The 24,007-nt window shown below is 45.8% G+C and overlaps 1 protein-coding gene across 3 annotated transcripts; it reads right to left on the bottom strand.

Annotated features, from left to right (window-relative positions):
* Window positions 1-885: 885 nt before the first annotated feature.
* abcb11a (ATP-binding cassette, sub-family B (MDR/TAP), member 11a) lies at window positions 886-22,705 on the bottom strand. 3 transcript variants are annotated; one of them, XM_060040749.1, is made up of 28 exons: window positions 22,630-22,705; window positions 22,419-22,523; window positions 22,277-22,289; window positions 22,149-22,188; window positions 21,795-22,036; window positions 21,635-21,719; window positions 21,404-21,537; window positions 21,146-21,317; window positions 20,926-21,050; window positions 19,837-20,011; window positions 19,545-19,658; window positions 19,294-19,404; window positions 15,663-15,788; window positions 9,555-9,758; window positions 9,028-9,198; window positions 7,956-8,157; window positions 7,570-7,639; window positions 7,332-7,434; window positions 6,951-7,115; window positions 5,508-5,612; window positions 4,807-4,968; window positions 4,116-4,319; window positions 3,101-3,342; window positions 2,861-3,017; window positions 2,569-2,766; window positions 2,195-2,401; window positions 1,909-2,055; window positions 886-1,257 (listed from the first exon to the last, which is right to left on the bottom strand). In XM_060040749.1, the coding sequence occupies exons 2-28, from the start codon at window positions 22,459-22,461 to the stop codon at window positions 1,057-1,059; spliced, it is 3,918 nt and encodes a 1,305-aa protein (XP_059896732.1). In that variant the 5' UTR covers window positions 22,462-22,523; window positions 22,630-22,705; the 3' UTR covers window positions 886-1,056. The 3 variants fall into 3 exon arrangements, with proteins under 3 accessions (XP_059896732.1, XP_059896733.1, XP_059896734.1); XM_060040750.1 differs by having other exon boundaries at window positions 7,965-8,157; XM_060040751.1 differs by having other exon boundaries at window positions 21,233-21,317.
* Window positions 22,706-24,007: the final 1,302 nt, after the last annotated feature.

The following is a 24,007-nucleotide window of genomic DNA, read 5'->3' as shown; positions in this document are numbered from 1 at the left end:
ACCGGGTAAGCAGGGTAACCAGCCCAGCTCCACGGAAAACCGGATTCTAAGGCTCCTCAACTGGAGTAAGGGTTAGAACAGAGTGTATATAGAAGGTTCTCCAACACCATCAGTAGAACATAGAGTGTATACAGCAGGTTCTCCAACACCATCGGTAGAACATAGAGTGTATATAGCAGGTTCTCCAACACCATTAGTAGAACATAGAGTGTATATAGCAGGTTCTCCAACACCATCAGTAGAACATAGAGTGTATATAGCAGGTTCTCCAACTCCATCAGTAGAACATAGAGTGTATATAGCAGGTTCTCCAACTCCATCAGTAGAACATAGAGTGTATATAGCAGGTTCTCCAACACCAACAGTAGTACATAGAGTATATATAGCAGGTTCTCCAACACCATCAGTAGAACATAGAGTGTATATAGCAGGTTCTCCAACACCATCAGTATAACATAGAGTGTATATAGCAGGTTCTCCAACACCATCAGTAGAACATAGAGTGTATATAGCAGGTTCTCCAACACCATCAGTAGATTGTGTTACTTCACATAACACAATCTTATGTGTGTGTGTTATCAATGTGTGTGTGTTATCAATGTGTGTGTGTGTGTGTGTGTGTGTGTGTGTGTGTGTGTGTGTGTGTGTGTGTGTGTGTGTGTGTGTGTGTGTGTGTGTGTGTGTGTGTGTGTGTGTGTGTGTGTGTGTGCAATGTATGCAAATGCACAAATGCTGGTTTGTGTGGGTTGCTAGGCTACCAGTGGACCTGCAGGTCTTGTATCAATCCTGTTTACACTCAGTTTGTCTCCAGACCAAATCAGGCTCAGCGGACATCAGTTCATTAACGCACTCAAACACAATAGAATGATGTATTGAAACAGAGTCTTCTTTGATAATTTTGTTTCTATACTTTATATATAAATGTCTTCATTAGCAGTAAATACAAATTAAAAGTGAGATCTGTGACACATATAGTAAACATTGACATTTCAAGTTAGAATGTGACGAGGCTATAACCACTCTACCGTGACTGTGGGTCTGGGTTAGCCACAGCGACTAGCTGATTGGAGCTCCGGTGGTGACCAGACTGTAATAAGCCCCCTTCCTGGCCATGAGCTCATCATGGGTGCCCTTCTCTATGATCACGCCCTGGGCCATGACGGCGATGATGTCAGCAGACTGGATGGTGGACAGTCTGTGGGCGATGACCAGGCATGTCCGGCCTCTCCTAGCCTGGTCCAAAGCATCCTGCACAGTCTGAGAGATCCCAGCTTGTTATTATTAATCCTATCACACACTTCCTCTAACCTGATGTGGTAGCTAGACTTCATGATGTAATGATGCTTTAATGCAGCAACAGGGATACCACGACATCACATGCTACTTGTAGTAATACATGAAAGGGGCTGTAGGTAAGATGTAAGAGCTATTATATCTAAAAGATATATATATATACATACAAACACACACACACACACACACACACACACACACACTAGTATTATTAAAGGAGCAGGTAAGATTGAACAGCTAGAGTTTGGTTATAATTGGTTAGCAATGGCCTAGCCACCCGTGTGCTACCAGTGAGTGAGACGGGAGGACGGCCGGTGCCTCTGGGCTGCGCCGCCTCTGGATGAGACCATTTCGATTTCAGACCGCACCCAGGGTCATTTCTGACCAATCAGGGCATCTCTTCTCTGATTTGTTCAGGTAATCCATCTTGCCCGTCAATCACATGTGAATGAATAGCGAAGATATGAATGGAGGGTGGGGAGAGTGAGGGAGAGAGGGGCCTTTTATTTGATTAGCTTGAAATACTGTCTCTACTGCTCTCTCTTTTACAACTCTAGAAGTGAACCTCCAGCAGCTTTAACGTCTTAACCTGGTAGGTGAAGCGAGTCTGGGTACCTTCTCGCTCTCTGTGTCCAGAGCAGATGTGGCCTCATCCAGTAGGAGGATCTTTGGGTTCCTGAGGATGGCTCTGGCGATGGCGATACGTTGCTTCTGTCCTCTGGAAAGCTGGGATCCCTGCGCACCCACCTGAGTCTCATATTTCTGCCCATTCAGGGGAGACCATTTGAGACGTCATTAGAAACAGCAGACCTCAGTTTGGGCTGAGAGTATATTCTCTTGACAGGACGGGAAGTCATAGGGATGGATGTATATGTGTGTTGTTTGTAAATCGATAACTTACATCTGGAAGAGTCATCACAAAGTCATGGAGAAAAGCTTTCTTTGAAGCGTTGACAATCTCTTCCATGCTAGCATTGCGCAGGTTATCTCCATACTGGATGTTCTCTGCTATGCTGCAGTCAAACAACACGGGCTCCTGGGACACCACGCCCATCTGGGCTCTGAGAAACGCCACATTGACACTCCAGGAGGGCCGGCCGTCTATCAACTGGAAATTAAATCAGTATTCATGCTATAATATTATCAGTTTTTGTTTATGAGTTTACTCATTTACCAAATTCAGCATCATTTTTGTCATTCATCCAAGGCGAGGTTGAGGCTAAACACAATCAAAATCACAATAAAAATTATTTCTTGAAGTACGAGTCAACAAACCACTTGGCCTGCGTCTGGGTCGTAGAACCTCTCCAGCAGCTGAACGCTTGTGCTTTTCCCACAGCCACTGCTGCCCACAAAGGCCAGAGTCTGACCGGGCTTAACGGACACCACCAGTCCGTTCAGGACCTGGACATCTGGCCGAGTGGGATAGGTGAATTTACAGTCTCGGAACTCCACCTCCCCTTTAAAGTTGTCCTAGATATGGGAGACGGGTGTAAGCCAATAGCGAATGACGTTTCAATGTTGACAGGCTTAAGTCACTTGCGTTTGATTGTTTAGGGTCACCTACCCACTTCTCTCCATGGGAGGGGCTAGTGCTGATGGTGGGAACCCGGTCAAGTAGTTTGAAAAAGTGGCCAGCGGCGATCTTAGCTTTGGCGTAATCTGGAGTGAAGGAGGAAGCCTTTCCCAGAGCAGTGCCGCTGATCACCACGGCTGAAATCACCCTGCACAGAGAAGAGAGGGCTGAGCGCTAGACGTTGGTTTGGTTCAGCTTAACGACAAACCGAGATATGCTTTCAACACAGACCTGAACACCACGATGTAGTGCAGGCCTTCAGCGGTGACCAGATAGCCCCCGTATCTGAAGGACGCAGCGTACGCCATGAAGATGACACACTGGGCGAAGCCGAAGCAGACGCCGTAGACGTTGGCCTTCCTCAGGGCGGAGTGGTACGGCGCCTCCAGCTGCTGCTCGTACGACGCCACAAAGGCGCTTTCCTGAGACAAGCCTGCGATGGTCCGGATGTTGGACAGCGCCTCTCCAGACACCTTCATTGTCGTTTTATTCATATGCTGCTTGATTAACTATATCCTATATGTACACACCCATACATTGTGATGTATACACTCATATATCGTGATATATACATTCATACATCATGATATGTATCGACAGCAATAATGCTGTTTCACCTTCTTCTGACAAATGTACTTTGTAAGTCGCTTTAGATAAAAGTGTCATTGCAAATCTAATGATATTTAAACTCATATACCGTGATTTATAGTCATGTATCACATTCATCCTCATATATCATGCTATATATATTAATTTAGCATGATAAATATTCATATATCATGATATATACATTCATATATCATGATATATACACTCATATATCATCATCATATACACTCGTACTATATATCATCATCATATAGTCATATATCATGATGATATATAGTACGAGTGTGATGAGATGACGTGTATATATCATGCTATATGAGTATTAGCATGGTATATATACACTAATATATTATGCTATATACTCATATAGCATGATATATATTAATATCACACAATTTGATAAATAGTCATATATCATGATATATATATATATCATCACATGACATATACGTAACATGATAAATATGAATATATCATGATATATTCATTTCACAGGCTTTATATTCATATATCATGATATATAGTCATGCATCATGATAGATATTTATATCACATGATTTATATTCCTATATGGTGAAAGATATTCATGTATCATGATGCGCATTAACATCACATGAGGTGCGTGGACCTTGCCCACCTGACCCGCGGCCTCCATTGCCTTCTTGTCCTCGGTTGCGAAGCCGGTCAACATCTTGGCCTGGAAGACCCCAGACAGGCCGATGAGAGGCAGGAAGCACATGACCACTAAAGTCAACTTCCAGCTGAAGTAGAAGGCGATGATGAAGGACGCTCCGATGTTGGTCAATGAATTCACGATCATACCAATCTGAGATCCTGTTGCCTGCAGAAATAAAACCTCAACATTTTGCACATCTAACATTGCAAACTCTATGTAAAAGTGTACCTTTGATATGTGTACACAATAGTATTGGAATCTAAAAAACATAGAATTGGTTTATGTTTTGATGCATACATCTGTCAATAGGGGGAAGGCTTCAGAACATTTTTATCTAGATTTTATGGACTTTTCAACCAATTTCTTTATCTAAAAAATATAGGCTATATCAGGCTTTCAATACTCAAAGTGGAATTACAATTTACAATTGCAACACAAGCAAGAATTGTGTTGGGATAATCCTCTTTAATCTCTGTATTTGAACTTGGTCATTATTGAAGCAGCTCACAGTGCAAACATAAAACTGCTACATAATGAATCCAAGTAGAATGATTCTAGATTAGTGCAGCCTACTATGCAGCCCGAAATGCTGTAGACTATGAATGTGTTCTTCTCTGTGGTTGAGCCTAATGAGTGAACAGCAGCAGCTCACCCCCTGCACCATGGAGGCGTCCGTGGCCAGCCGGGTGGTCAGGGCACCAGGGCTGTTCCCGGGGTCATCGAACCAGCCCACCTCCTGCCTCAGCATGGCCTGGAACCCGGCCCTCCTCAGGCGCCTGGTCAGGAGCTCCCCGGACTTAGCGAAGGCGTACCCCTGGTGGGTTAGGGTAGAGTTAGGGATAGCCCTAACGCTAACCCTAACCCCTGGTGGGTTAGGGTTAGAGTAAGGGATAGCCCTTACCCTAACCCTAAACCCTGGTGGGTTAGGGTAGAGTTAGGGTTAGCCCTTACCCTAACCCTAACCCCTGGTGGATTAGGGTTAGAGTTAGGGATAGCCCTAACCCTAACCCTAGGGTTAGCCCTAGTTAGGGTTAGCCCTAACCCTAACACTCTCCCACACACCATGCGGTGACGTTTGGAAATATTACAGCTTTGGTTTGCCAATCTTTGGCTTTTTAAGTGAGTTGATCGACATTTCCATTCCAGGTGTTAGATGAGTAAATGGCTCCGATAGGTACAGTCCACTTTGAGTCTAAAGCTGAATGCAGGCATACATCGGTGTGGTTTACTCAACTAGAAGAGAGGGATATGTGGGTTGGGTCATTTGTATGTGCATGTGGAATATCTAAACATATGTTCCATTTGACGTTATTGTGTGGCTAGTATAGTAGGGTTAAGGAAAGTCGGGCTAACCTGTAAAAACTGGGAGAAGAAGCTGACTAACGCCACAATGCAGAACAGGATGCATATTCCATCGATCTGCTCCCGCTGTTGGATCAGGTCTTGCATGGCGAACGTCTGCGAAATTAAGAGAGATAGTTGATGCAACTGGGATAAGACCTAGTGTTCCCTCCAGGCTATATTTGCTCTTGTTTATTGTTTGCTCTTCATCTTGTTTTGATTGTTAAGGGATTTACCTAACTTACCGCTTACTACTATACTTTTGTTAAAAGCTTTGACTACTATGTACCATGACCTTAACTACTATACCATTGTAAATACCACAACCAACACCTGTGCTGTGTGACTTAATTTTAACCCATTTCGTTGAACCGGCGGTGACCCTGTGTTAATGTACAAATTATTAATCAAATGGAAATTGAAAAGGAAACAGTTACCATAACCTTTGCTACCGTAACATTATAAAAGAGAGTGTTTCATCTTTTTATGTTACAATATACAAAACTGTTAGCGGTTACGGTCCTAAGCTAACCCCTTCAGCAAACCTGCGGTCTTATGCTACCCCTCGTAGCAAACTAGCGGTCCTAAGTGAACCCTTCTGGTGACCCTGTGGTTCTATACTAGCCCTTGTAGCGACCATGAGGACTTGTGCTAACCCTTGTAGCAACCTTGTGGTCCAATGCATACCCTCAGTGATCCTATGCTAACCCTCATAGCGGTCGTATGCTAACCCTTGTGGAGTTGCTGAGGTCCTATGCTAGCCCTGGTAGCGGTCCTATGCTAGTCCTCGTAGCGGTCCTGTGCTAGCCCTGGTAGCGGTCCTATGCTAGCCCTCGTAGCAGTCCTGTGCTAGCCCTCCTAGCGGCCCTATGCAAGCCTTCGTAGTGGTCCTATGCTAGCCCTGGTAGCGGTCCTATGCTAGCTCTTGTAGCGGTCCTATGCTAGCCCTGGTAGCAGTCGTATGTTAGCCTTTGTAGCGGTCCTATGCTAGCCCTGGTAGCGGTCCTATGCTAGCCCTGGTAGCGGTCCTATGCTAGCCCTCATAGCGGTCGTATGCTAGCCCTGGTAGCAGTCGTATGCTAGCCTTGGTAGCGGACGTATGCTAGCCCTGGTAGCGGTTGTATGCTAGCCCTGGTAGCGGTCCTATGCTAACCCTCGTAGCGGTCGTTTGCTAGACCTGATAGCAGTCGTGTGCTTGCCATGGTAGCGGACGTATGCTAGCCCTGGTAGCGGTCGTATGCTAGCCCTGGTAGCGGTCGTATGCTAGCCCTAGAAGCGGTTCTATGCTAGCCCTGGTAGCAGTCCTATGCTAGCCCTAGTAGCAGTCCAATGCTAGCCCTGGTAGCAGTCCTATGCTAGCCCTGGTAGCAGTCCTATGCTAGCCCTAGTAGCAGTCCTATGCTAGCCCTGGTAGCTATGGCAAAAGGTACAAAGGATTGAAATACACATGCTGACCCCCAGGATCTGACTGAAGAGTATAGCGTAGATGGGGTTGACGGAGCCGTTGACCGCGGCCCCCAGGGACCCCAGCAGCATGTAAGGCCACTCTGGACGGTTGTACCTGAGGACCCGCAGCACGGGGGCCGGCTCCACAAGCTGCTCTGGAGCCTTCTCACCGGGCTGCTCACACAGAGTAGAGAAGAACGCATTCAAGAGCCATGAACCAGCAGGAAGGGGTCAGGGGTCATCAGGCTCAGGGACGCTTATAAGGAGACTGCCGACATAAGGGATCGAACAGAAAACCTTTGGCTGGGATCAGAATCCTGCCCCTGAAGTAAAGCTGAAGTTGAGACCATTTGAGGTTTTGGTGACAAAATGAACACGAAGGTACTTGACCTCCTCCATCCGGCCAGTGGACTGGAGCTGGAGGCTGCCGCTGATCGCATCAGGGATGGAGTTGTTGGACAACTGGGTATGAGATCGAAGACGAACGGAGTTCCTGAGGGAGGTATATTAATAAAAGTAGTTAGTGGTTGGTCAGTTAGTTAGTAGTTAAATAGTAGTGTTCATCATTTCCATTATTCCATGAGACACTTTCTTATGTGACTGGTGATATGTGATGATGGAAAAATACCTTGAACTGGTATTATAACTTCCACGGCTAAATCCCCTTTCCCTAGAATCAAATCCGGTCTCAATTGATTCTAGAAAAGGCACATAAAAAGAAGAAGACCCGTTCAAACACTAAATAATTGTGCGTGCCTATTTGTATTTACTATCATAACAATATTATATTTACTATATTATATCTACTATCCTAACCCTATTCATAACAATGGGTGACAGATGACATGAATCTATGTGAAGAGATTTTAAATAAATGAATATATGAATACGCTGGGTTCATTCTCAGGGAGGCCTAAAGGTTGATACTGGGTTCAAACCCAGTATCAACCTTAGGACGTTGGGTTCAAACCCAATGTGCTGGGAGTCAAATCCCTCCTCTGTCATGCCTCCCACCTTGCGTACCAGCAGGTGCTTTGTGTGGGGGCCCCTGGTCCTGCAGGGTGACCAGGGTGAAGTAGACCCCCTGTCTCTCTAGGAGCTGGCTGTGGGTCCCATGCTCCACCGCTCGGCCGTGCTCGAACCCAATGATGACGTCTGCGCTCCTCACAGTGGACAGGCGGTGGGCGATCGAGATGGTGGTCCGTCCTCGACGCGCCTGTGGACATCAGAGGTCATGTTCTCTGGGACTCTTCCATAGCAGATGTACCCTACTGCCCTCTACTGCCCCCTACTGCCCTACTGCCCTCCTGCCCTAATGCCCTCTACTGCCCCCTACTGCCCTACTGCCCTCTACTGCCCTACTGCCCCCTACTGCCCTACTGCCCTCCCGCCCCCTACTGCCCTCTACCGCCCTACTGCCCTACTGCCCTCTACTGCCCCCTACTGCCCTACTGCCCCCTACTGCCCTACTGCCCTCTACTGCCCTACTGCCCTCTACTGCCCCCTACTGCCCTCCAGCCCTACTGCCCTCTACTCCCCTACTGCCCTCTACTGCCCTACTGCCCTACTGCCCTACTGCCCTCTACTGCCCTCTGCTGCCCTACTGCCCTCTACTGCCCCCTACTGCCCTCCTGCCCTACTGCCCTCTACTGCCCTACTGCCCTCTACTGCCCCCTACTGCCCTCTACTGCCCTACTGCCCTCTACTGCCCCCTACTGCCCTCTACTGCCCCCTACTGCCCTACTGCCCTCCAGGGGTCCTGACTGTATCAGATGTACCCTACTGCCCTACTGCCCTACTGCCCTCTACTGCCCTACTGCCCTCTACTGCCCTACTGCCCTCTACTGCCCAACTGCCCCACTGCCCTCTACTGCCCTACTGCCCTACTGCCCTCTACTGCCCTACTGCCCTCTACTGCCCTACTGCCCTCCAGGGGTCCTGGTTCTATCAGATATACCCTACTGCCCTACTGTCCTCCAGGGTTCCTGGTTCTATCAGATGTACCCTACTGCCCTACTGCCCTCCTGGGGTCCTGACTGTATCAGATGTACCCTACTGCCCTCTACTGCCCTACTGCCCTACTGACCGTATCGAGGGCCTTCTGGACCACCGCCTCGCTGTGGTTGTCCAGGGCGGAGGTTGCCATGTCCAGCAGCAGGATGCGGGGCCTCCGGACCAGCGCCCGGGCGATGGCGATCCTCTGCTTCTGCCCCCCGCTCATCTGCCCCCCCCCTTCCCCAACCAGGGTGTCGAACTTCTGAAATACGACGTTCAGTAAAAAACAGATAATGTAAAGATTGATTACATTGGTACATGGTTTACGTAAAACGTAAACCATGAAGTAAAGGGATTAGGCATCTATTTCAAGGACGCTTGGGCTTTAACCCTGAACCTAAACCCAAACCCGGCCCTGCTAACCACTAGTCTAACCATGAGACTAGCCTGCTAACCACTAGACTAACCAATATACTATCCTGCTAACCACTAGTCTAACCACTAGACTAGCAACTAGACTAACCACTAGACTAACCACTGGACTATCCTGCTAACAACTAGTCTGTATTAGACATATTTCAGATTTCAAGTGAGTAGATTCCTGTGGTGGTCTTCTACCTGTGGCAGGCCCATGATGAAGTCGTATGCGTTGGCTTCTCTGGCTGCAGCGGTGATGTCTTCCATGGAGACCTCCGGCCGGCCCAGGCGGATGTTCTCAGCGATGGTAGTAGCGAACAACGTGGGCTCCTGCTCCACCACGCCGATCAGCGAGCGAAGCCACTGGATGTTCAGACCCCGAACGTCATGGCCGTCCAGGGTCACCTGATATCACAACAGTCCCACGTTGGCCTCAGGTTTTTTTTTTATCATGAATCAAACTTTATTCAAACAGTAATTTTGTGCTAAAATTACAAAATAAACTGTTCCATAAGGGAACAAACGCAACAACAACAACAACAACAACAACAACAACAACAACAACAACAACAACAAATCAAAGATAAAGTTACATTACTAATCAAATTAATAATATAAGCAATGAAGGGCCTTAAAGTTTGTATTAGCGATGTCACTTCTGTTGGTGTTTGAAGCGAGAACCCAAACAAACAGAGCCAGCTCGCCCCTCCCTTCGTGTCTCGTGCATCCAGTAAAAACTATCATGAGCGCAGCGCAAAACCCTGCAACACCCACCCCTTGTCGGTGATTGGTTGGAATACTATTTGTTGTATACTAGGATATCCTACTCAGTCAGTGCAACAACTAATAAGGAAACGAGACCGTGAGCATTTGATATGCACTGCTTTAGTATTGAACTCAGAGAAGGCACACACAACAACGTCAGCACGTAGTGTAAGAGAGGGTGTGGCCGCGTCCCAGGAGGGACAAACTTAAACAGTCAATACACAACATATCCCTCCCCATTTACTTCTGATGTAACCTTATAAAATCAAAAACATCATTCTCTCTAAAACAAAGTATCTGCATTTCCAAAGTAACAAGTTCAATAAGTTATTATTATTACGGAACCAAAGCCTGAACACATGCTAAGTGGGTAGACAACCTTAATTCCCAGACTGAACCCTGGGGATTATTCTGCCCCAATGTTGAGGGTTAGTCTCTAAACTACAATGTCAGTCTATCAGGAGGTGGTCTGTTTCTTTTGGGGTAAGTATGACCTGTAGGTAAGTCTATCACATTTTCTTGAGGTGAGGACGCCATGGGCCCAGGTTTCGGGGACAGGTTGTCTGGGGTCAGCACCAGAGTAGGTCTGTCTGAAACAGTGTTCATCTCCGAAGGTTGTTGCAGGGGTTCTTCAGGTGATGGGTTAGGCCACCAGCTCCGGAACAATGGGCTCAAGTGAGCCGTCAAGGCGACCAGTAGTGTGGAGCAGTTGATCGAGGTGTCTTTTCCAAACGATTTGGTCATCGGTTTCCACTGTATATGACACAGGACCTGTTTGTGTCACAACTGTCGCCGGTATCCACTTCACACCTTTGGTGTAGTTCCGGGTGAGAACCCTGTCTCTGGGTGTAAAACTATGAAGCTTTGCTTTGCCTCGTCGCTCAACTTGAGCTCTCTGGTTAAGGTGTCCAACCTCTTTTGTCTTTTTAGGTCTCAGTAGGTCGAGTCGGGTGCGGAGTTGTCTCTTGAACATAGCTGAGGCAGGGGACACTTTTGTAGTAGCATGAGGTGTGTTCCGGTATGACAGCAGGAACGCACTGAGATGCCGGTTGAGGGACTGGGTACTGTGAGAGGACCTTAGAGCCTAACCCTAACCCTAACCTTAACCCTAACCCTAACCCTAACCTTAAAGCCTGCTTCATTGTCTGTACAAATCTCTCCGCAAGCCCGTTTGAGCAGGGTGATAAGGCGCAGACTTGATATGTTGAATACCATTCTCTTCCATAAATATCCTGAACTCTTCAGACACTAGCTGAGGGCCATTATCACTTACGGGCTGTTGTGGTAATCCAAAGCGACTGAAGATAGAGCTTAGCTCTTCGATGGTCTTCTCTGAGGAGGTACTCTTCATGACAACCACCTCAGGCCATTTGCTGTGAGCGTCGACTACCACTAAAAACATGTGATTCTCTAGTGGTCCCGCAAAGTCTATGTGGACTCTTTGCCATGGTTCTTCAGGCCAGTCCCATGGACGTAAGGGAGCCAGGTGCGGGAGGTTCCTCACTTTCTGGCAGGCACCGCAGGACTTCGCTTTATCCTCTATAGCTGCATCAAGGCCTGGCCACCAGAAATAACTGTGTGCAATTTCTTTAATTCGCCCCACACCACAGTGTCCTGAATGGAGCTCGTTGAGCACTTTCTCTCTCAATGGCGGTGGAATGATGACCCGATAGCCCCACAACAGGCATCCAGACTGGACTGACAGCTCGTTTTTCCTCACCGGGTAAGGCTTTAACCTTAGTGACATCTCTCCTCCCCTCCCAAAAGTCACCATATCCAGAACCTCAGACATGACCGGGTCAGTGTGCGTGTGTTTATTCACATGAGCTGAGGTTACCGGAGCAGAGAGTCCGTCAGCATTGCCGTGCAGGTCCGACTTCCTGTACTTGATGTCATACTGGTGGGCCGACAGTAGCAGGGCCCACTGCTGCATACGGCTAGCTGCCAGTGACAGGAGGCCACTGTGAGGACCAAAAATAGAGGTGAGAGGCCGGTGGTCCATCAGTAGAGTGAATTTTCTCCCGAAAAGATACTGATGGAATTTCTTCACTCCAAATACTATAGATAATGCTTCCCGCTCAATCTGTGCATAATTTGATTCTGCCTTGCTCACTGTCCTTGATGCAAAAGCAATCGGTCTCTCTTCTACTGATGGCATGATGTGTGACACCACTGAATCAACACCATAGGGTGAGGCATCACATGCTAGTTGAAGTGGTAATGTGGGGTCAAAGTAGGTGAGGGCCTCTGATTGAGAGATGGTTGTTTTCACACCTTTGAATGCTGCCTCACATTTGTCTGTCCACTTCCATGTCTTGGTTTTGTTTAGGAGCTCATGTAGTGGCTTCAGTCTATTTGAAAGGTTAGGCACAAACTTTGCATAGTATGTCAGCAGCGCAAGTAATTATCTCAACTGGCTCACATTCTTTGGGGATGGAGCGTCCACAATAGCCTTCACCTTTGATGGTGCCTTGTGAAGTGCTATTGATTACATGCCCCAGGTACTCGACGGAAGGTTGGAAAAACGTACACTTGTTTTTCCTGACCCTCAGACCATATTCCTCCAACCTTTGCAATGTAGCATCCAGATTCCTTAAGTGTGACTGTTCATCTGGTCCTGTGATAAGCAGGTCATCCAGGTAGCATTGCACCCCTGGTAGCCCACTCAGAATTTGGTCCATTGCTCTTTGGAACAGTGCTTGAGCAGATGTGATCCCAAAAGGGAGCCACCGGTATCTGTAGAGGCCTTTGTGTGTTACCACGGTAAGTAGTTCCTGTGACTCTGGATCCACGTGCATCTGGAGATATGCCTGACATAAGTCTATTTTACTAAACTTCTTCCCTCCAGCCAAACCAGCAAAGAGGTCGTCTATGAGGGGTAAAGGATTCTGTTCAGCAATCAAAAAGGGGTTAACTGTTACTTTAAAATCACCACAGATCCTTGGGGTTCCGTCCTTTTTCATTACTGGAACAATTGGTGTAGCCCATTCACTTGTGCTCACTGGTTCCATGACCCCACTATTGACTAATATGTCTAGTTATTTTTCTACTTTGGGTTTGATGGCATATGAGACAGGTCTAGCTTTGAGACCCCTCGGTGTGGTCCCTGGTTTACTGTGAGCTTAACCGTAACTGTCTTTCATGCTGCCGAGTTCTTCATCAAAAACTGTTTTTCCAAGATCTCCTTTAAGTGACTTGTGTCACCATCACTGACCTGAAACACTTCTTGCCAGTTAAGTCTGAGCTTTTCGAGCCACCTGCGGCCTAGTAACGCTGGACGGTTTCCTTGAATGATGTACAGTGGAAGAGTCTTTTTCTTTGCGCTTTGTTCCACTGTTACATCCACAACTCCTAACACAGGGACAGGCTCACCCGTGTAGGTCCTTAGTTTCAACTTTGTCTCCCGAAGAGTAAGGTGCTGCAGCTTCTCCTTGTAAACAGCATCCGATACCATATAAATCCGGGTACCAGTGTCCACTTACATCCATACTGGTTTGTTTTCCAACAGTGGTGTGACCCAGTATCCATCATCCCCGTCTGTAACAGCTAAAACATGCACTGTATCTTCATCATCAGAATCTGAGTAGCTCTGCTCATCCTGTTTATGTTCCATCTTCTCCACTTGTTTTTTCTTGTTTCTTTGGAAGCCACTTCTCTTTGTCTCTGTATTCTGTTTGTGTGCCTGGGTCTTTTTCATTTTCAATCTGTCACGTACGGCGTCATTGACTGAAACTCCAAAATCACAATGTTCTGATAATCGTTTCAGTACAGCTACGCACTGTGAAACTGATTCTTCCTCTTCTTGGTTTCTTTTGTGGAATCTGAACCTCTCTGCGATCACCAGTGGCTTAGGGGAGTAGTGATTTCTCAATATTGTCGCTGTTTCCTCATAGGACAAATCCCCTGGCATGGCAGGTTGTACTAGACTGCGCAGCAAGTTGAATGTTTTGTATCCCATAACACTCAAAAATGTGGGCACCACAACATAATCTGCAATGTTGTTAGCAAGCACAAAATATCCAAACCTTTCGTTGTATGAATTCCATGGTTCAGTGTTTTCCTCAAATGGTCCGACATGTCCAATCAGAGCCGCCATTCTTTATTATTATTTTTTTATATTTTACTTTCCTTCCTGCGTCTCTTCACTGCCGGTCTCTTTGTTACGGACATTCCTTATTTCCCGCCGCAGCTCAGTCCTCTGTTTCCGTTCACCCTGCAGTAGCTAGTAGCCTCACACAGCCAGCCACCCGTTCGCGCCATATATCCGCTGAAAAGACGTCCCTCCTCGGACTTTCCTCTGAGAATAACACAGCGTGAGAACGCATTACCTCGTAGACAGTTTTGTTATATACTAGGATATCATACTCAGTACAACAACTAATAAGGACACGAGACTGTGAGCATTTGATATGCACTGCTTTAGTATTGAACTCAGAGAAGGCACATACAACAACGTCAGCACGTAGCATAAAAGAGGGCGTGACCGCATCCCAGGAGCGACAAACTTAAACAGTCAATACACAACACTATTTATTTTATTTTTCAGTGGTTGGTAGTAGGCTACCATTTGTTTTTTTGTACGATCTCGGAGCATAGGCTGCCTACAGAGACACGTTTTTTGACGGCCTGCTTATTGGGCAGGCAGCTAGCGGATCGTGAGGAAAGATCAGATGAATGTGATCATTTATGTTTAGGCCTAGAATCGCTGATAGAACCTTGGGTTATAAGAAGACCAGAGGGCTATTACATCAAAGTCGCTAACGAAGGCGGCACTTAGTTTATTAAGCCCGGTTAGAACTAACGCCAACTTCCACTTGAGGCTAAAGCCATTCCATCAACGCAGTTCAGCCTCGCCTTGCTCAGGTTAGCTCAAGCCAGGCTTACGTTATCGCGGATCACGCATGCTCACGAGAAATGTAACCAGAACCGTGAAGGCTGAATCATGGATCAAATGTCAGAAAAGGACCGAGCGGGATCTTTTCCAGGGGTGAACTGAAGCTGCTTGTGGAGGTCTATGAGGATTACAAGCATATAATAACTCAAAAAGGGAACATCGTAACCATTAATAAATACAGGGAGGCTATCTGGCAAATAAAATCACAGATCTGTTGAATGCATAAGTAGTATTAAGCTAAATATACGCTGTTTGTACTTCATATATGTACATTTAGGACAAAATCGTGAAGACTAGGCTTGGCGGGACCTTCTGATGGTACACTTGTTGCCGATGGATGGAACTTCTCTGAAACACCGATTAAGTAAGCCTGACAGTTAGCCTGGTACCGACCAGGTTAGTTTGGTCGGATAAGTTGCCAATGGATAACTAGCGGAGATTCCCTTAAGTCACTTTAATGGAATGCAACTCTAGCTGAAAGTAGCTAAGCAAAATAAGCCCGGCTTTGCCTTTAGCTTGGTTGATGGAATACCCCTCAGGTGCCCTTAGAGGTGTTGTGGCTTACTGAGTGCCATTTTGGAGACCAGAAAAGAACAAACGGTCGTTTGTTATGTATTGGAGGCTTTAACTTGTATTTGCCCAACTCTTACCTTTCCTTCCTTGGGGTTGTAGAAGCGTTGGATGAGCTGGACAGTGGTGCTCTTCCCAGAGCCACTAGGGCCAACAAAGGCCGTGTTCTGCCCGGCTTTAATGACCATGCTCAGATGGTCTAGAATCTGGAAATACAAAAATAATTAAGGAAATCTCACTCCCAAAGCGGTTAACCCAAACACTAGTTTCCTCCAATTAAGGACATAGGGGTGTCCTTCAATAACTTTTGGAAGGACACCCTAGTGTCCTCCAAATAATTGTAGTACCATGACATTCAGGAGCAGGTAGGGGTTAGGCACTACAGAGACAGGTCATTAAGGAGCAGGTAAGGGTTAGAGATCACAGACACAGGTCATTAAGGAGCAGGTAGGGGTTAGACAGTACAGAGACAGGTCATTAAGGAGCAGGTAGGGGTTAGACAGTACAGAGACAGGTCATTAAGGAGCAGGTAGGGGTTACACAGTACAGAGACAGGTCATTAAGGAGCAGGTAGGGGTTAGACAGTACCGAGACAGGTAATTCAAGAGCAGGTAGGGGATAGACAGTACAGAGACAGGTCGTTAAGGAGCAGGTAGGGGTTAGACAGTACAGAGACAGGTCATTAAGGAGCAGGTATGGGGAAGAAAGTACAGAGACAGGTCACAAAGGAGCAGGTAGGGGTTAGACAGTACAGAGACAGGTCATTATAGAGTAGGTATGGGTTAGACAGTTAAGATACATGTCATTAAGGAGCAGGTGGGGGTTAGACAGTACAGAGACAGGTCATTAAGGAGCAAGAATGGGTAAGACTGTACAGATACATAGTTACCCACTACGCTAATAAAGAGTTACCTTGACTACTACTAGCCACTATTCTATGATAGAGTTACTGTACCTTGACTACTGTTACTAGCCACTCTAGTACTAATACTGACTTGATTTTAGGTCCTTTACTCACATTATATAGTAAGTAGTAGTTTACAATAATTTTTCCTAGTTCCGAGGCAATTTACTATATATTCGATTTTGGAATACTGTATATAAACAGTTTCCTACCATCTTTTTGGAGTATGTAGAAGCATACCATGAGGGGTCCTTGAAAGGCTTTTCAGGTTTCTTGAATCAGTTAAAGGCCATTAAGCTACAATAAGCTGCATTATGCAGATTCGGTTCAATTAATTATTAAAAGGGAAAATTGCCATATTTCTTCGATCCCTTTAATTTAGACTTGAAATCAACATCATAGTATCCCTTATATTCTATAATTACTGTTTAAAGGATGGATTTTCAAATTTTGATTTAATGTCATTAAGCCTCATAAAGCTCAGGGGGGGGGACCTACGGACGTCAGTGGGGGTTTCATTCCGTCTGCACACGGCGTCTTTTCATCTTCCTCCCACTCAGGGTGAAAATGGTAGGTCTTAACTCGTTTCCCCTCAGCCATGCCAACGTTTAGGACTGCGTAACTACTGTTGACGGCTTTCAACTACTGTTGACAGCGCATGCGCTACCGCGCGTATATGTCCCGCGCAATTTATTTATTTATTTTCACCCCTCGCGGTCGACTTGGGATCTATCGGCGGTCTACTGGTAGACCGCGATCGACTGGTTGGGCACCCCTGGTCTATAGTATACACTTTATGGTCGGAGTGCTAGCTTGTGGAGATTGACATGGCTGATTGACATCAGAGGGTTAGTCAGTTTTAAGGCTGCCAGCCATGTATTAAGGGCTGGTTTCCTATTCAAAGGTAGCCTGTGGAAATGTATGATTACCCCAGCTGCCTTGGCCCTATATAATTCATTACTGCAGCCAGGGGCAATGCAATAAGATGATCCTCCTGTAGACCTGGTTGTTTGCTTCTCCATAGCCATTTCAGCGAGCCTCAAAGCCTGACTCCTTACCTGCTATGGCTGCTAGAGCCACAGAGTAGGAGTAGGTTACCATGCCAGTGACGTAGCTGATTGTTGAAATCCAACATGGTGGCACCCTGTAACACTTTCACCCCTTTCACTGTAATCCCTTTTAGCAAGATCAGCCCTTTTTAGTTATTGTACCAATGAGAAGGCAGACAATACATCTGTTATATCAACTAAACTTCAAATTTCAGTTCAGTTCCTCTTTAAGGTCATTTAGCCACATTAAGCTGTTTTCACATTAATCCTTTAGGATATCCCCTTAAAGTAAATATGATATTGTAAACAACATTTTCTTTAATTTTATTGTTGAACGAACCTGTGCTTTTCTGGACACCCAAAGCGCTTTACAGTGAAGGGGGGGTAACCTCATAACCACCACCAGTGTGTAGCACCCACTTGGGTGATACACGGCAGCCAATCAGCGCCAGAACGCTCACCACGCACCAGCTTGAGGTGGAGAGTGAGGGAATGAATGAATCAGCCAATTATACAGGGGGATGATTAGGGGGCCAGATTGAAGGAGCCTGGTCTGGCAGTTTTAGCCAGGACACCGGGGAATCCCCTACTCTGTGCCCTGGGATATTTTATGACCACGTGAGTATTAGGCATATGTATAATATAACGCATAATATTCTATTGGTATGTATAGTATCATGTATAATATCTATGTCTAGTATTTCCCTGAGTAGGCGTGGTCAGGCTATGTCCTTAGATCTTGGACCCAAGCTCCCGCCTAATGTCTGAGCTGCAGACTTTTTTAAACCCTGATGGTGAATTGAGTCCAGATATGTGCACGTTATTAAAGGTCCCATGACATGCTATTTTATGTATTCTTTAATATAGGTATTAGTGGGCAACTAACACAGTGGTCAAAGACGTTCCCGAAATTCAGCCGTGGTGCAGAGTTACAGCCACTCCGAGCCAGTCGCACATTAAGCTTCCCCCAAATGCGCTGTTTTGGTGTCTGTAGCTATAATGCAAATGAGGAGGAGCGAGGCGGGTCAAGGAGGAGGGTGGGGGTGTGGCCCTGAGCAGCTTGCAGCCACGGTACCATGCGCTCTGTTTACAGTGGATGTATCGCAATGGCGAGGCGCACACAGCATTTAGCCGTGTTCTGTAAATATTCTAGAACACACGGGAGTCCTGGAGCTCTATATCTAAATATTATCATATAGCCTACATAGATATATCATATAATATATATTATCACGGCCAAAAGCTGTGTGAGCCGATATTATGAATCTCAAACGACTATGTTGGGTTCTCCGACGTTCCTGGTTCTTCAACGTCCTCATCAAAGTGAAGTAGACTGAACCGCGACAAGGAGGAGAAAGGGATCGTTGCCGGTCTTAGGAACCTCCGCCTCCGGCGGTGGTCCCTCAGCGGGGCTCAAGCGGGAGACATTCGCCGCCAACAATCCCTTTCTCCTCCATGTCGTGGTTCATGTGTTTGAGGGAGTCAAAGCCAAAGTTCCATCCCCCCAATTCATTCTCAACCTTGGCTGAGATAACCCCCAATACGAGTCTCGTTGTAGAAATACCAGAGACGAGAGTCCGACGAGGAATGGAACAACACTTGCGTTACAGTCCTGGAGCTCTATATCTAAATAATATCATATAATACATAGAAATCTGTATCATTTAATACACATTATCACGGCCAAGCCTGATTAAGCCCATGGCATCAAATCCTCCCTCCAGCCAGGTACCCAGAGTGATGCCATCGTAGAGTTACCGTGACGTCCGGTCGAGATGGGTAGTGAAAGCTGACATCATGGAACTCAATGTCACCAGTGACTCTGTCCAGCTTATGACCCTCCTCTGAGAAACAGTCAATTTCCGGTTCCTGTGAAAGTAACCACAGGAACAGCGGTTTAATACGATTTAATCCACAAAAACCTATATATATTATTATTAAGGTCATTATTACTAATAAATTAGATTTGATTGAACTCAATAATTGACAGACGAGAGAGAAGGTTTTACCCGGTCTATGGTTGCAAATATGGTGCTGGCTGCAGCGCGACCACAAGCAAAGGCCTCCAAGCAGGGCGATGCCTGACCCAGGTTCATGGCTGCCATCAACACCCCGAAAAACACCTGCAGGGGGCCCCCACCATAGTGCATCACTCATAGGCAATCCCCCCAAACCTTAACCCGGTCCCTAATCTGACCTACTTGCTAAGGGTTATTATAAGGGATAACCTTAACCCGGTCGCTAATCGGACCTACTTGCTAAGGGTTGTCTTTAGGGCAAAAAAAGTGTCTGGATGTTTACCTGGATAAGAGTACCAGGAGACAGCTCCTTGGTCTCGATGACCAGCTTAGATCCGTACCAGAAGGCCAAGGCGTAGCAGAGGAAGATGATGCACCACAAGTAGCCCTGGAAAACCCCGATGATGCTGCCTTTCTTCACACCCCAGCTCTGAGCCTCTTCCAGGTTCCTGTCATACCTTCCCAACCGACAGCCATGTTACACGTTACATAAACGTTACATAACAGTAACAGAAACGCACACACACACACACACACACACACACACACACACACACACACACACACACACACACACACACACACACACACACACACACACATACACACACAAGCACACACAGATTTTTGTTGAGATTTTTATGCTAACACTATCATACCATATTTATGAATAGTGGGGAATAGCCCCCTCGACCTTCGGTCTTGAGGGCTATTCCCCACTATTCACGGAGCATGAGGTGAATAATTGTTTTAGTATAAACTACATGTGAACACGATAACACAAGATAACATGTTTTGCCGGGATTTATTTGTTTTTATTAGCGGTTTAATTGTTTTTATTTGCGTGACGAGACGACATTTTGCGATAAAAACAATATCCTGAGTTTGAGATCTCAATCATGGGATATTGGCCCAAATCCTGAGATAGCAAACCAATTAAAAGGCGCTATTTTAGGAGGTTCACGTGTAGCTTATACTAATACTAAATATTACAATACAATTCCAAAAGATATCTGCCCATTGCCCACCACATCTATTGCACTTCTGACCTGCCCTGGAAGGAGTGTTTGGGTCAAGGGTTAGGGTTAGGGTTAGGGTTAACCCTGACCTGCCTTGGAAGGAATGTGGGTTAAGACCTTTGTGTTGGGTTAGGATTAACCCTTGTCTGTGTTGGGTTAGGGTTAACCCTGTTCCATGGTTAGGGTTAGGGTTAACCCTGTTCCATGGTTAAGGTTTGGGTTAACCCTGTTCTATAGTTAGGGTTTGGGTTAACCCTGCTCCATGGTTAGGGTTAACCCTGTTCCATGGTTATGGTTAGGGATAACCCTGTTCCATGGTTAGGGTTAGTCAGTAGATTGACCCGACTCAATACCTTTCCACTTCCTTGTCTTCCCCTCCGAAGGCCGCCACGGTCCTGATGGCCGAGAGGACCTCGTCGGCCACGGCTCCGGCTTTAGCGTAAGCCGCCAGCTCCCTGCCTGTCAGTCTGGCCACCGCCTTCGGGGTGGGGGGGGTGTTAGGGTTAGGGTTAGGGTTAGGGATAGGGTTAACTAGTGTTTAGTCTGGTTACAGTATGAAGGAAGCTCTCTAACCATGGCCATGAGCCCGGCTGCCAGGCCGATCAGTGGGCTCACAGCGATGACCACCACGGTTAACTTCCAGCCCCCGATGAAGCCCACCATGAAGCCGAACACGAAGGTGGAGATCCTCTCGATGAAGATGGACACCTGGTCAGCGATGGCGTTGTTGATCTTGTTGATGTCACTGAGAGGAACCAAAAGGGTACGTGTGTTGTTTTACATTCCCATAACGAGAAAGTCCTATATATATATACGTGTGTAAATACTCACTCAGATATCCTTGTGTTCAGTTCCCCCACTGAGTTGCAGTCAAACCAGCCGATCTCCATTCTCATGACTTTTCTGAAGTAAGTTTTCCTGATTCTCTGGACTTGTCTTGCAGCAGCAGAAACCCAGAGAGCGATCTGGATCCCAATAGCAGAGTGATGAGGATTCATGAAGTTTTCGCACTGATTCATTTGTCCATACTGAGTCCATAGTGTCCAAAGAGGAAATACTTACTTGGAAATAGCTGAGGATCAGCACACCTAATCCAATTCCAATATAGTAATATGCAAACATGGTCATCTGTGTCTCGATGTCCACCCTGGCACAAGAGGCATCAAAGTAGAACAAATACAGGAATGTGTTTTTTTTCCATAAGAAAACACTCTCAACTCACCCACAGTCCATGGTGGTGTTCTCTGGCGTCACGTATATGGATTGGTTGATCCACCATATGGTGTTGTTCTGGCATGTCTTATTGGGGTCGGCCAGCTCCTGGACCTCCAGCTCGTAGGCCACGAAGGTGTCGGTCATCATGCCATACACCAGCAGCATGAGCGGGGAGGCAGCGCCGTGCAACAGGGCGCACACACCCCCCACCACCATCATCACCGAGTCCTGCCGGGAGGCGAACCGGAACTACCGGCAGAATAACCTTTTAGAAACCGGCATCATATTGTTCATTTCATAGTGACAAAGTAAGGCTTAGGCACAGTCAACAAGAAGGAACAGAGCATCAGCAGGTGTTTACCAGCTCAAAGAATCCAACACTCGCTGCTGGGCTGTTCTTCCTGTTGCATGATGAGAAAAAAGAAGGCTGGAGATCATCTAACAATTCAAGATTAACATTGATAGCATCAGGCCAGCCTCAAAACTTACCCATTGTTCTTTTCTGGAAATAAGAAATTAAATACAAACATTAGATTGACATTGAACAGCTCTTATATATATATATATATATATATATATATATATATAGATAGATATATATATGATTGTATTTAACTGTTTAGGTGCTCACCTTCACTCTCTGTTGTTGTCGAGAGGTTAGAGGATTCCTTCATGTTCGCTCTCTTAACAACACAGATAGCAGAATGTCCTAGTTACTGTTCAAATACCTATCAAACTGTAGTAAAGAAATACCTGTTTCTTAATAGTATTTGTTTATGCTAGATTCCGTTCTAAAGCCAGTAAAGTACACAATTAATTTTTGAATGAGAAAGGATACATACATTTATTATGCGCTTCTCCTCGAATGTCTGACGCCCGAGCCGTGAATCCACAAGCCCTAATGGCTGGAATATTTCCTCAGTCACCTATGGCTCTGCTATTATCTTCGCCTCCATTAAGCTGATAAGGAGTGCCTCTATGCCAAGGTGTGTTTATTGAACCCAGTTAATTATGAAGAATGGCAGTTGATTTACAGCTGAAAGAGTGAAATAAGGGTTTAATGGCCAAGGCTGCTTTCAATGGATATATTTTGATACTTTGAGAGGTCTTTTATCTTTTTTATTATGTATATGTATATATTAAATGTAATAGTTGCAATGCTTTTCCATTAGATTGCGTTCTGGCTACTTAGTTTGAGATATTTTATAAACATTCATAATTTATGAATTTAACGTGCCATATTTACTACAAACATTACATTATAACTCAGACAAGAAGATGACTTTTCTGTGTTCATTATCCATTGATAAAGCACACACAACTTGAATGAGTATGAATGAATGATTATCACGGTTTATTGAATGGTTACGAATGAAGGATTATCATGGCGTATGGAATGGGTATGAATGGCTGAATATCATGGTGTGTGTGTGTGTGTGTGTGTGTGTGTGTGTGTGTGTGTGTGTGTGTGTGTGTGTAGTGGGTATGAATGGCTGAATATCATGGTGTGTGTAGTGGTTATGAATGGCTGAATATCATGGTTTTTGTGTAGTGGTTATGAATGGCTGAATATCATGGTGTGTGTGTGTGTGTGTGTGTGTGTGTAGTGGTTATGAATGACTGAATATCATGGTGTGTGTGTGTGTGTGTGTGTGTGTGTGTGTAGTGGGTATTAATGGCTGAATATCATGGTGTGTGTGTGTGTGTGTGTGTGTAGTGGGTATGAATGGCTGAATATCATGGTGTGTAGTGGTATGAATGGCTGAATATCATGGTGTGTAGTGGGTATGAATGGCTGAATACCATGGTGTGTAGTGGTATGAATTTCTGAATATCATGGTGTGTGTGTGTGTAGTGGTTATGAATGGCTGAATATCATGGTTTGTGTGTAGTGGTTATGAATGGCTGAATATCATGGTGTGTGTGTGTGTGTGTGTGTGTGTGTGTGTGTGTGTGTGTAGTGGTTATGAATGACTGAATATCATGGTTTGTGTGTGTGTGTGTGTGTGTGTGTGTGTGTGTGTGTGTGTGTAGTGGGTATGAATGGCTGAATATCATGGTGTGTGTGTGTGTGTGTGTAGTGAGTATGAATGGCTGAATACCATGGTGTGTAGTGGTATGAATGGCTGAATATCATGGTGTGTAGTGGTATGAATGGCTGAATATCATGGTGTGTAGTGGTATGAATGGCTGAATATCATGGTGTGTAGTGGTATGAAT

The sequence above is a fragment of the Gadus macrocephalus genome, chromosome 20, assembly GCF_031168955.1.
Source record: "Gadus macrocephalus chromosome 20, ASM3116895v1".
Classification (NCBI taxonomy): Eukaryota; Metazoa; Chordata; class Actinopteri; order Gadiformes; family Gadidae; genus Gadus; species Gadus macrocephalus.
The sequence above is the reverse complement of the archived record's forward strand: the minus strand, read 5'-3'. Positions and strand labels throughout refer to the sequence as shown.

What these genes read in the sequence shown, in the direction of transcription:
- abcb11a (XM_060040749.1), bottom strand. Translation starts at nt 22,461, where the DNA reads ATGAAGGAATCCTCTAACCTCTCGACAACAACAGAGAGTGAAG. An exon ending in CATCTCGACCGGACGTCACG is followed by an intron (nt 15,789 to 19,293) that starts GTAACTCTACGA and finishes TTGTATTTCCAG; the next exon opens with ATTCTAGACCATCTGAGCAT. An exon ending in CCACTGGCCGGATGGAGGAG is followed by an intron (nt 7,116 to 7,331) that starts GTCAAGTACCTT and finishes CTGTGTGAGCAG; the next exon opens with CCCGGTGAGAAGGCTCCAGA.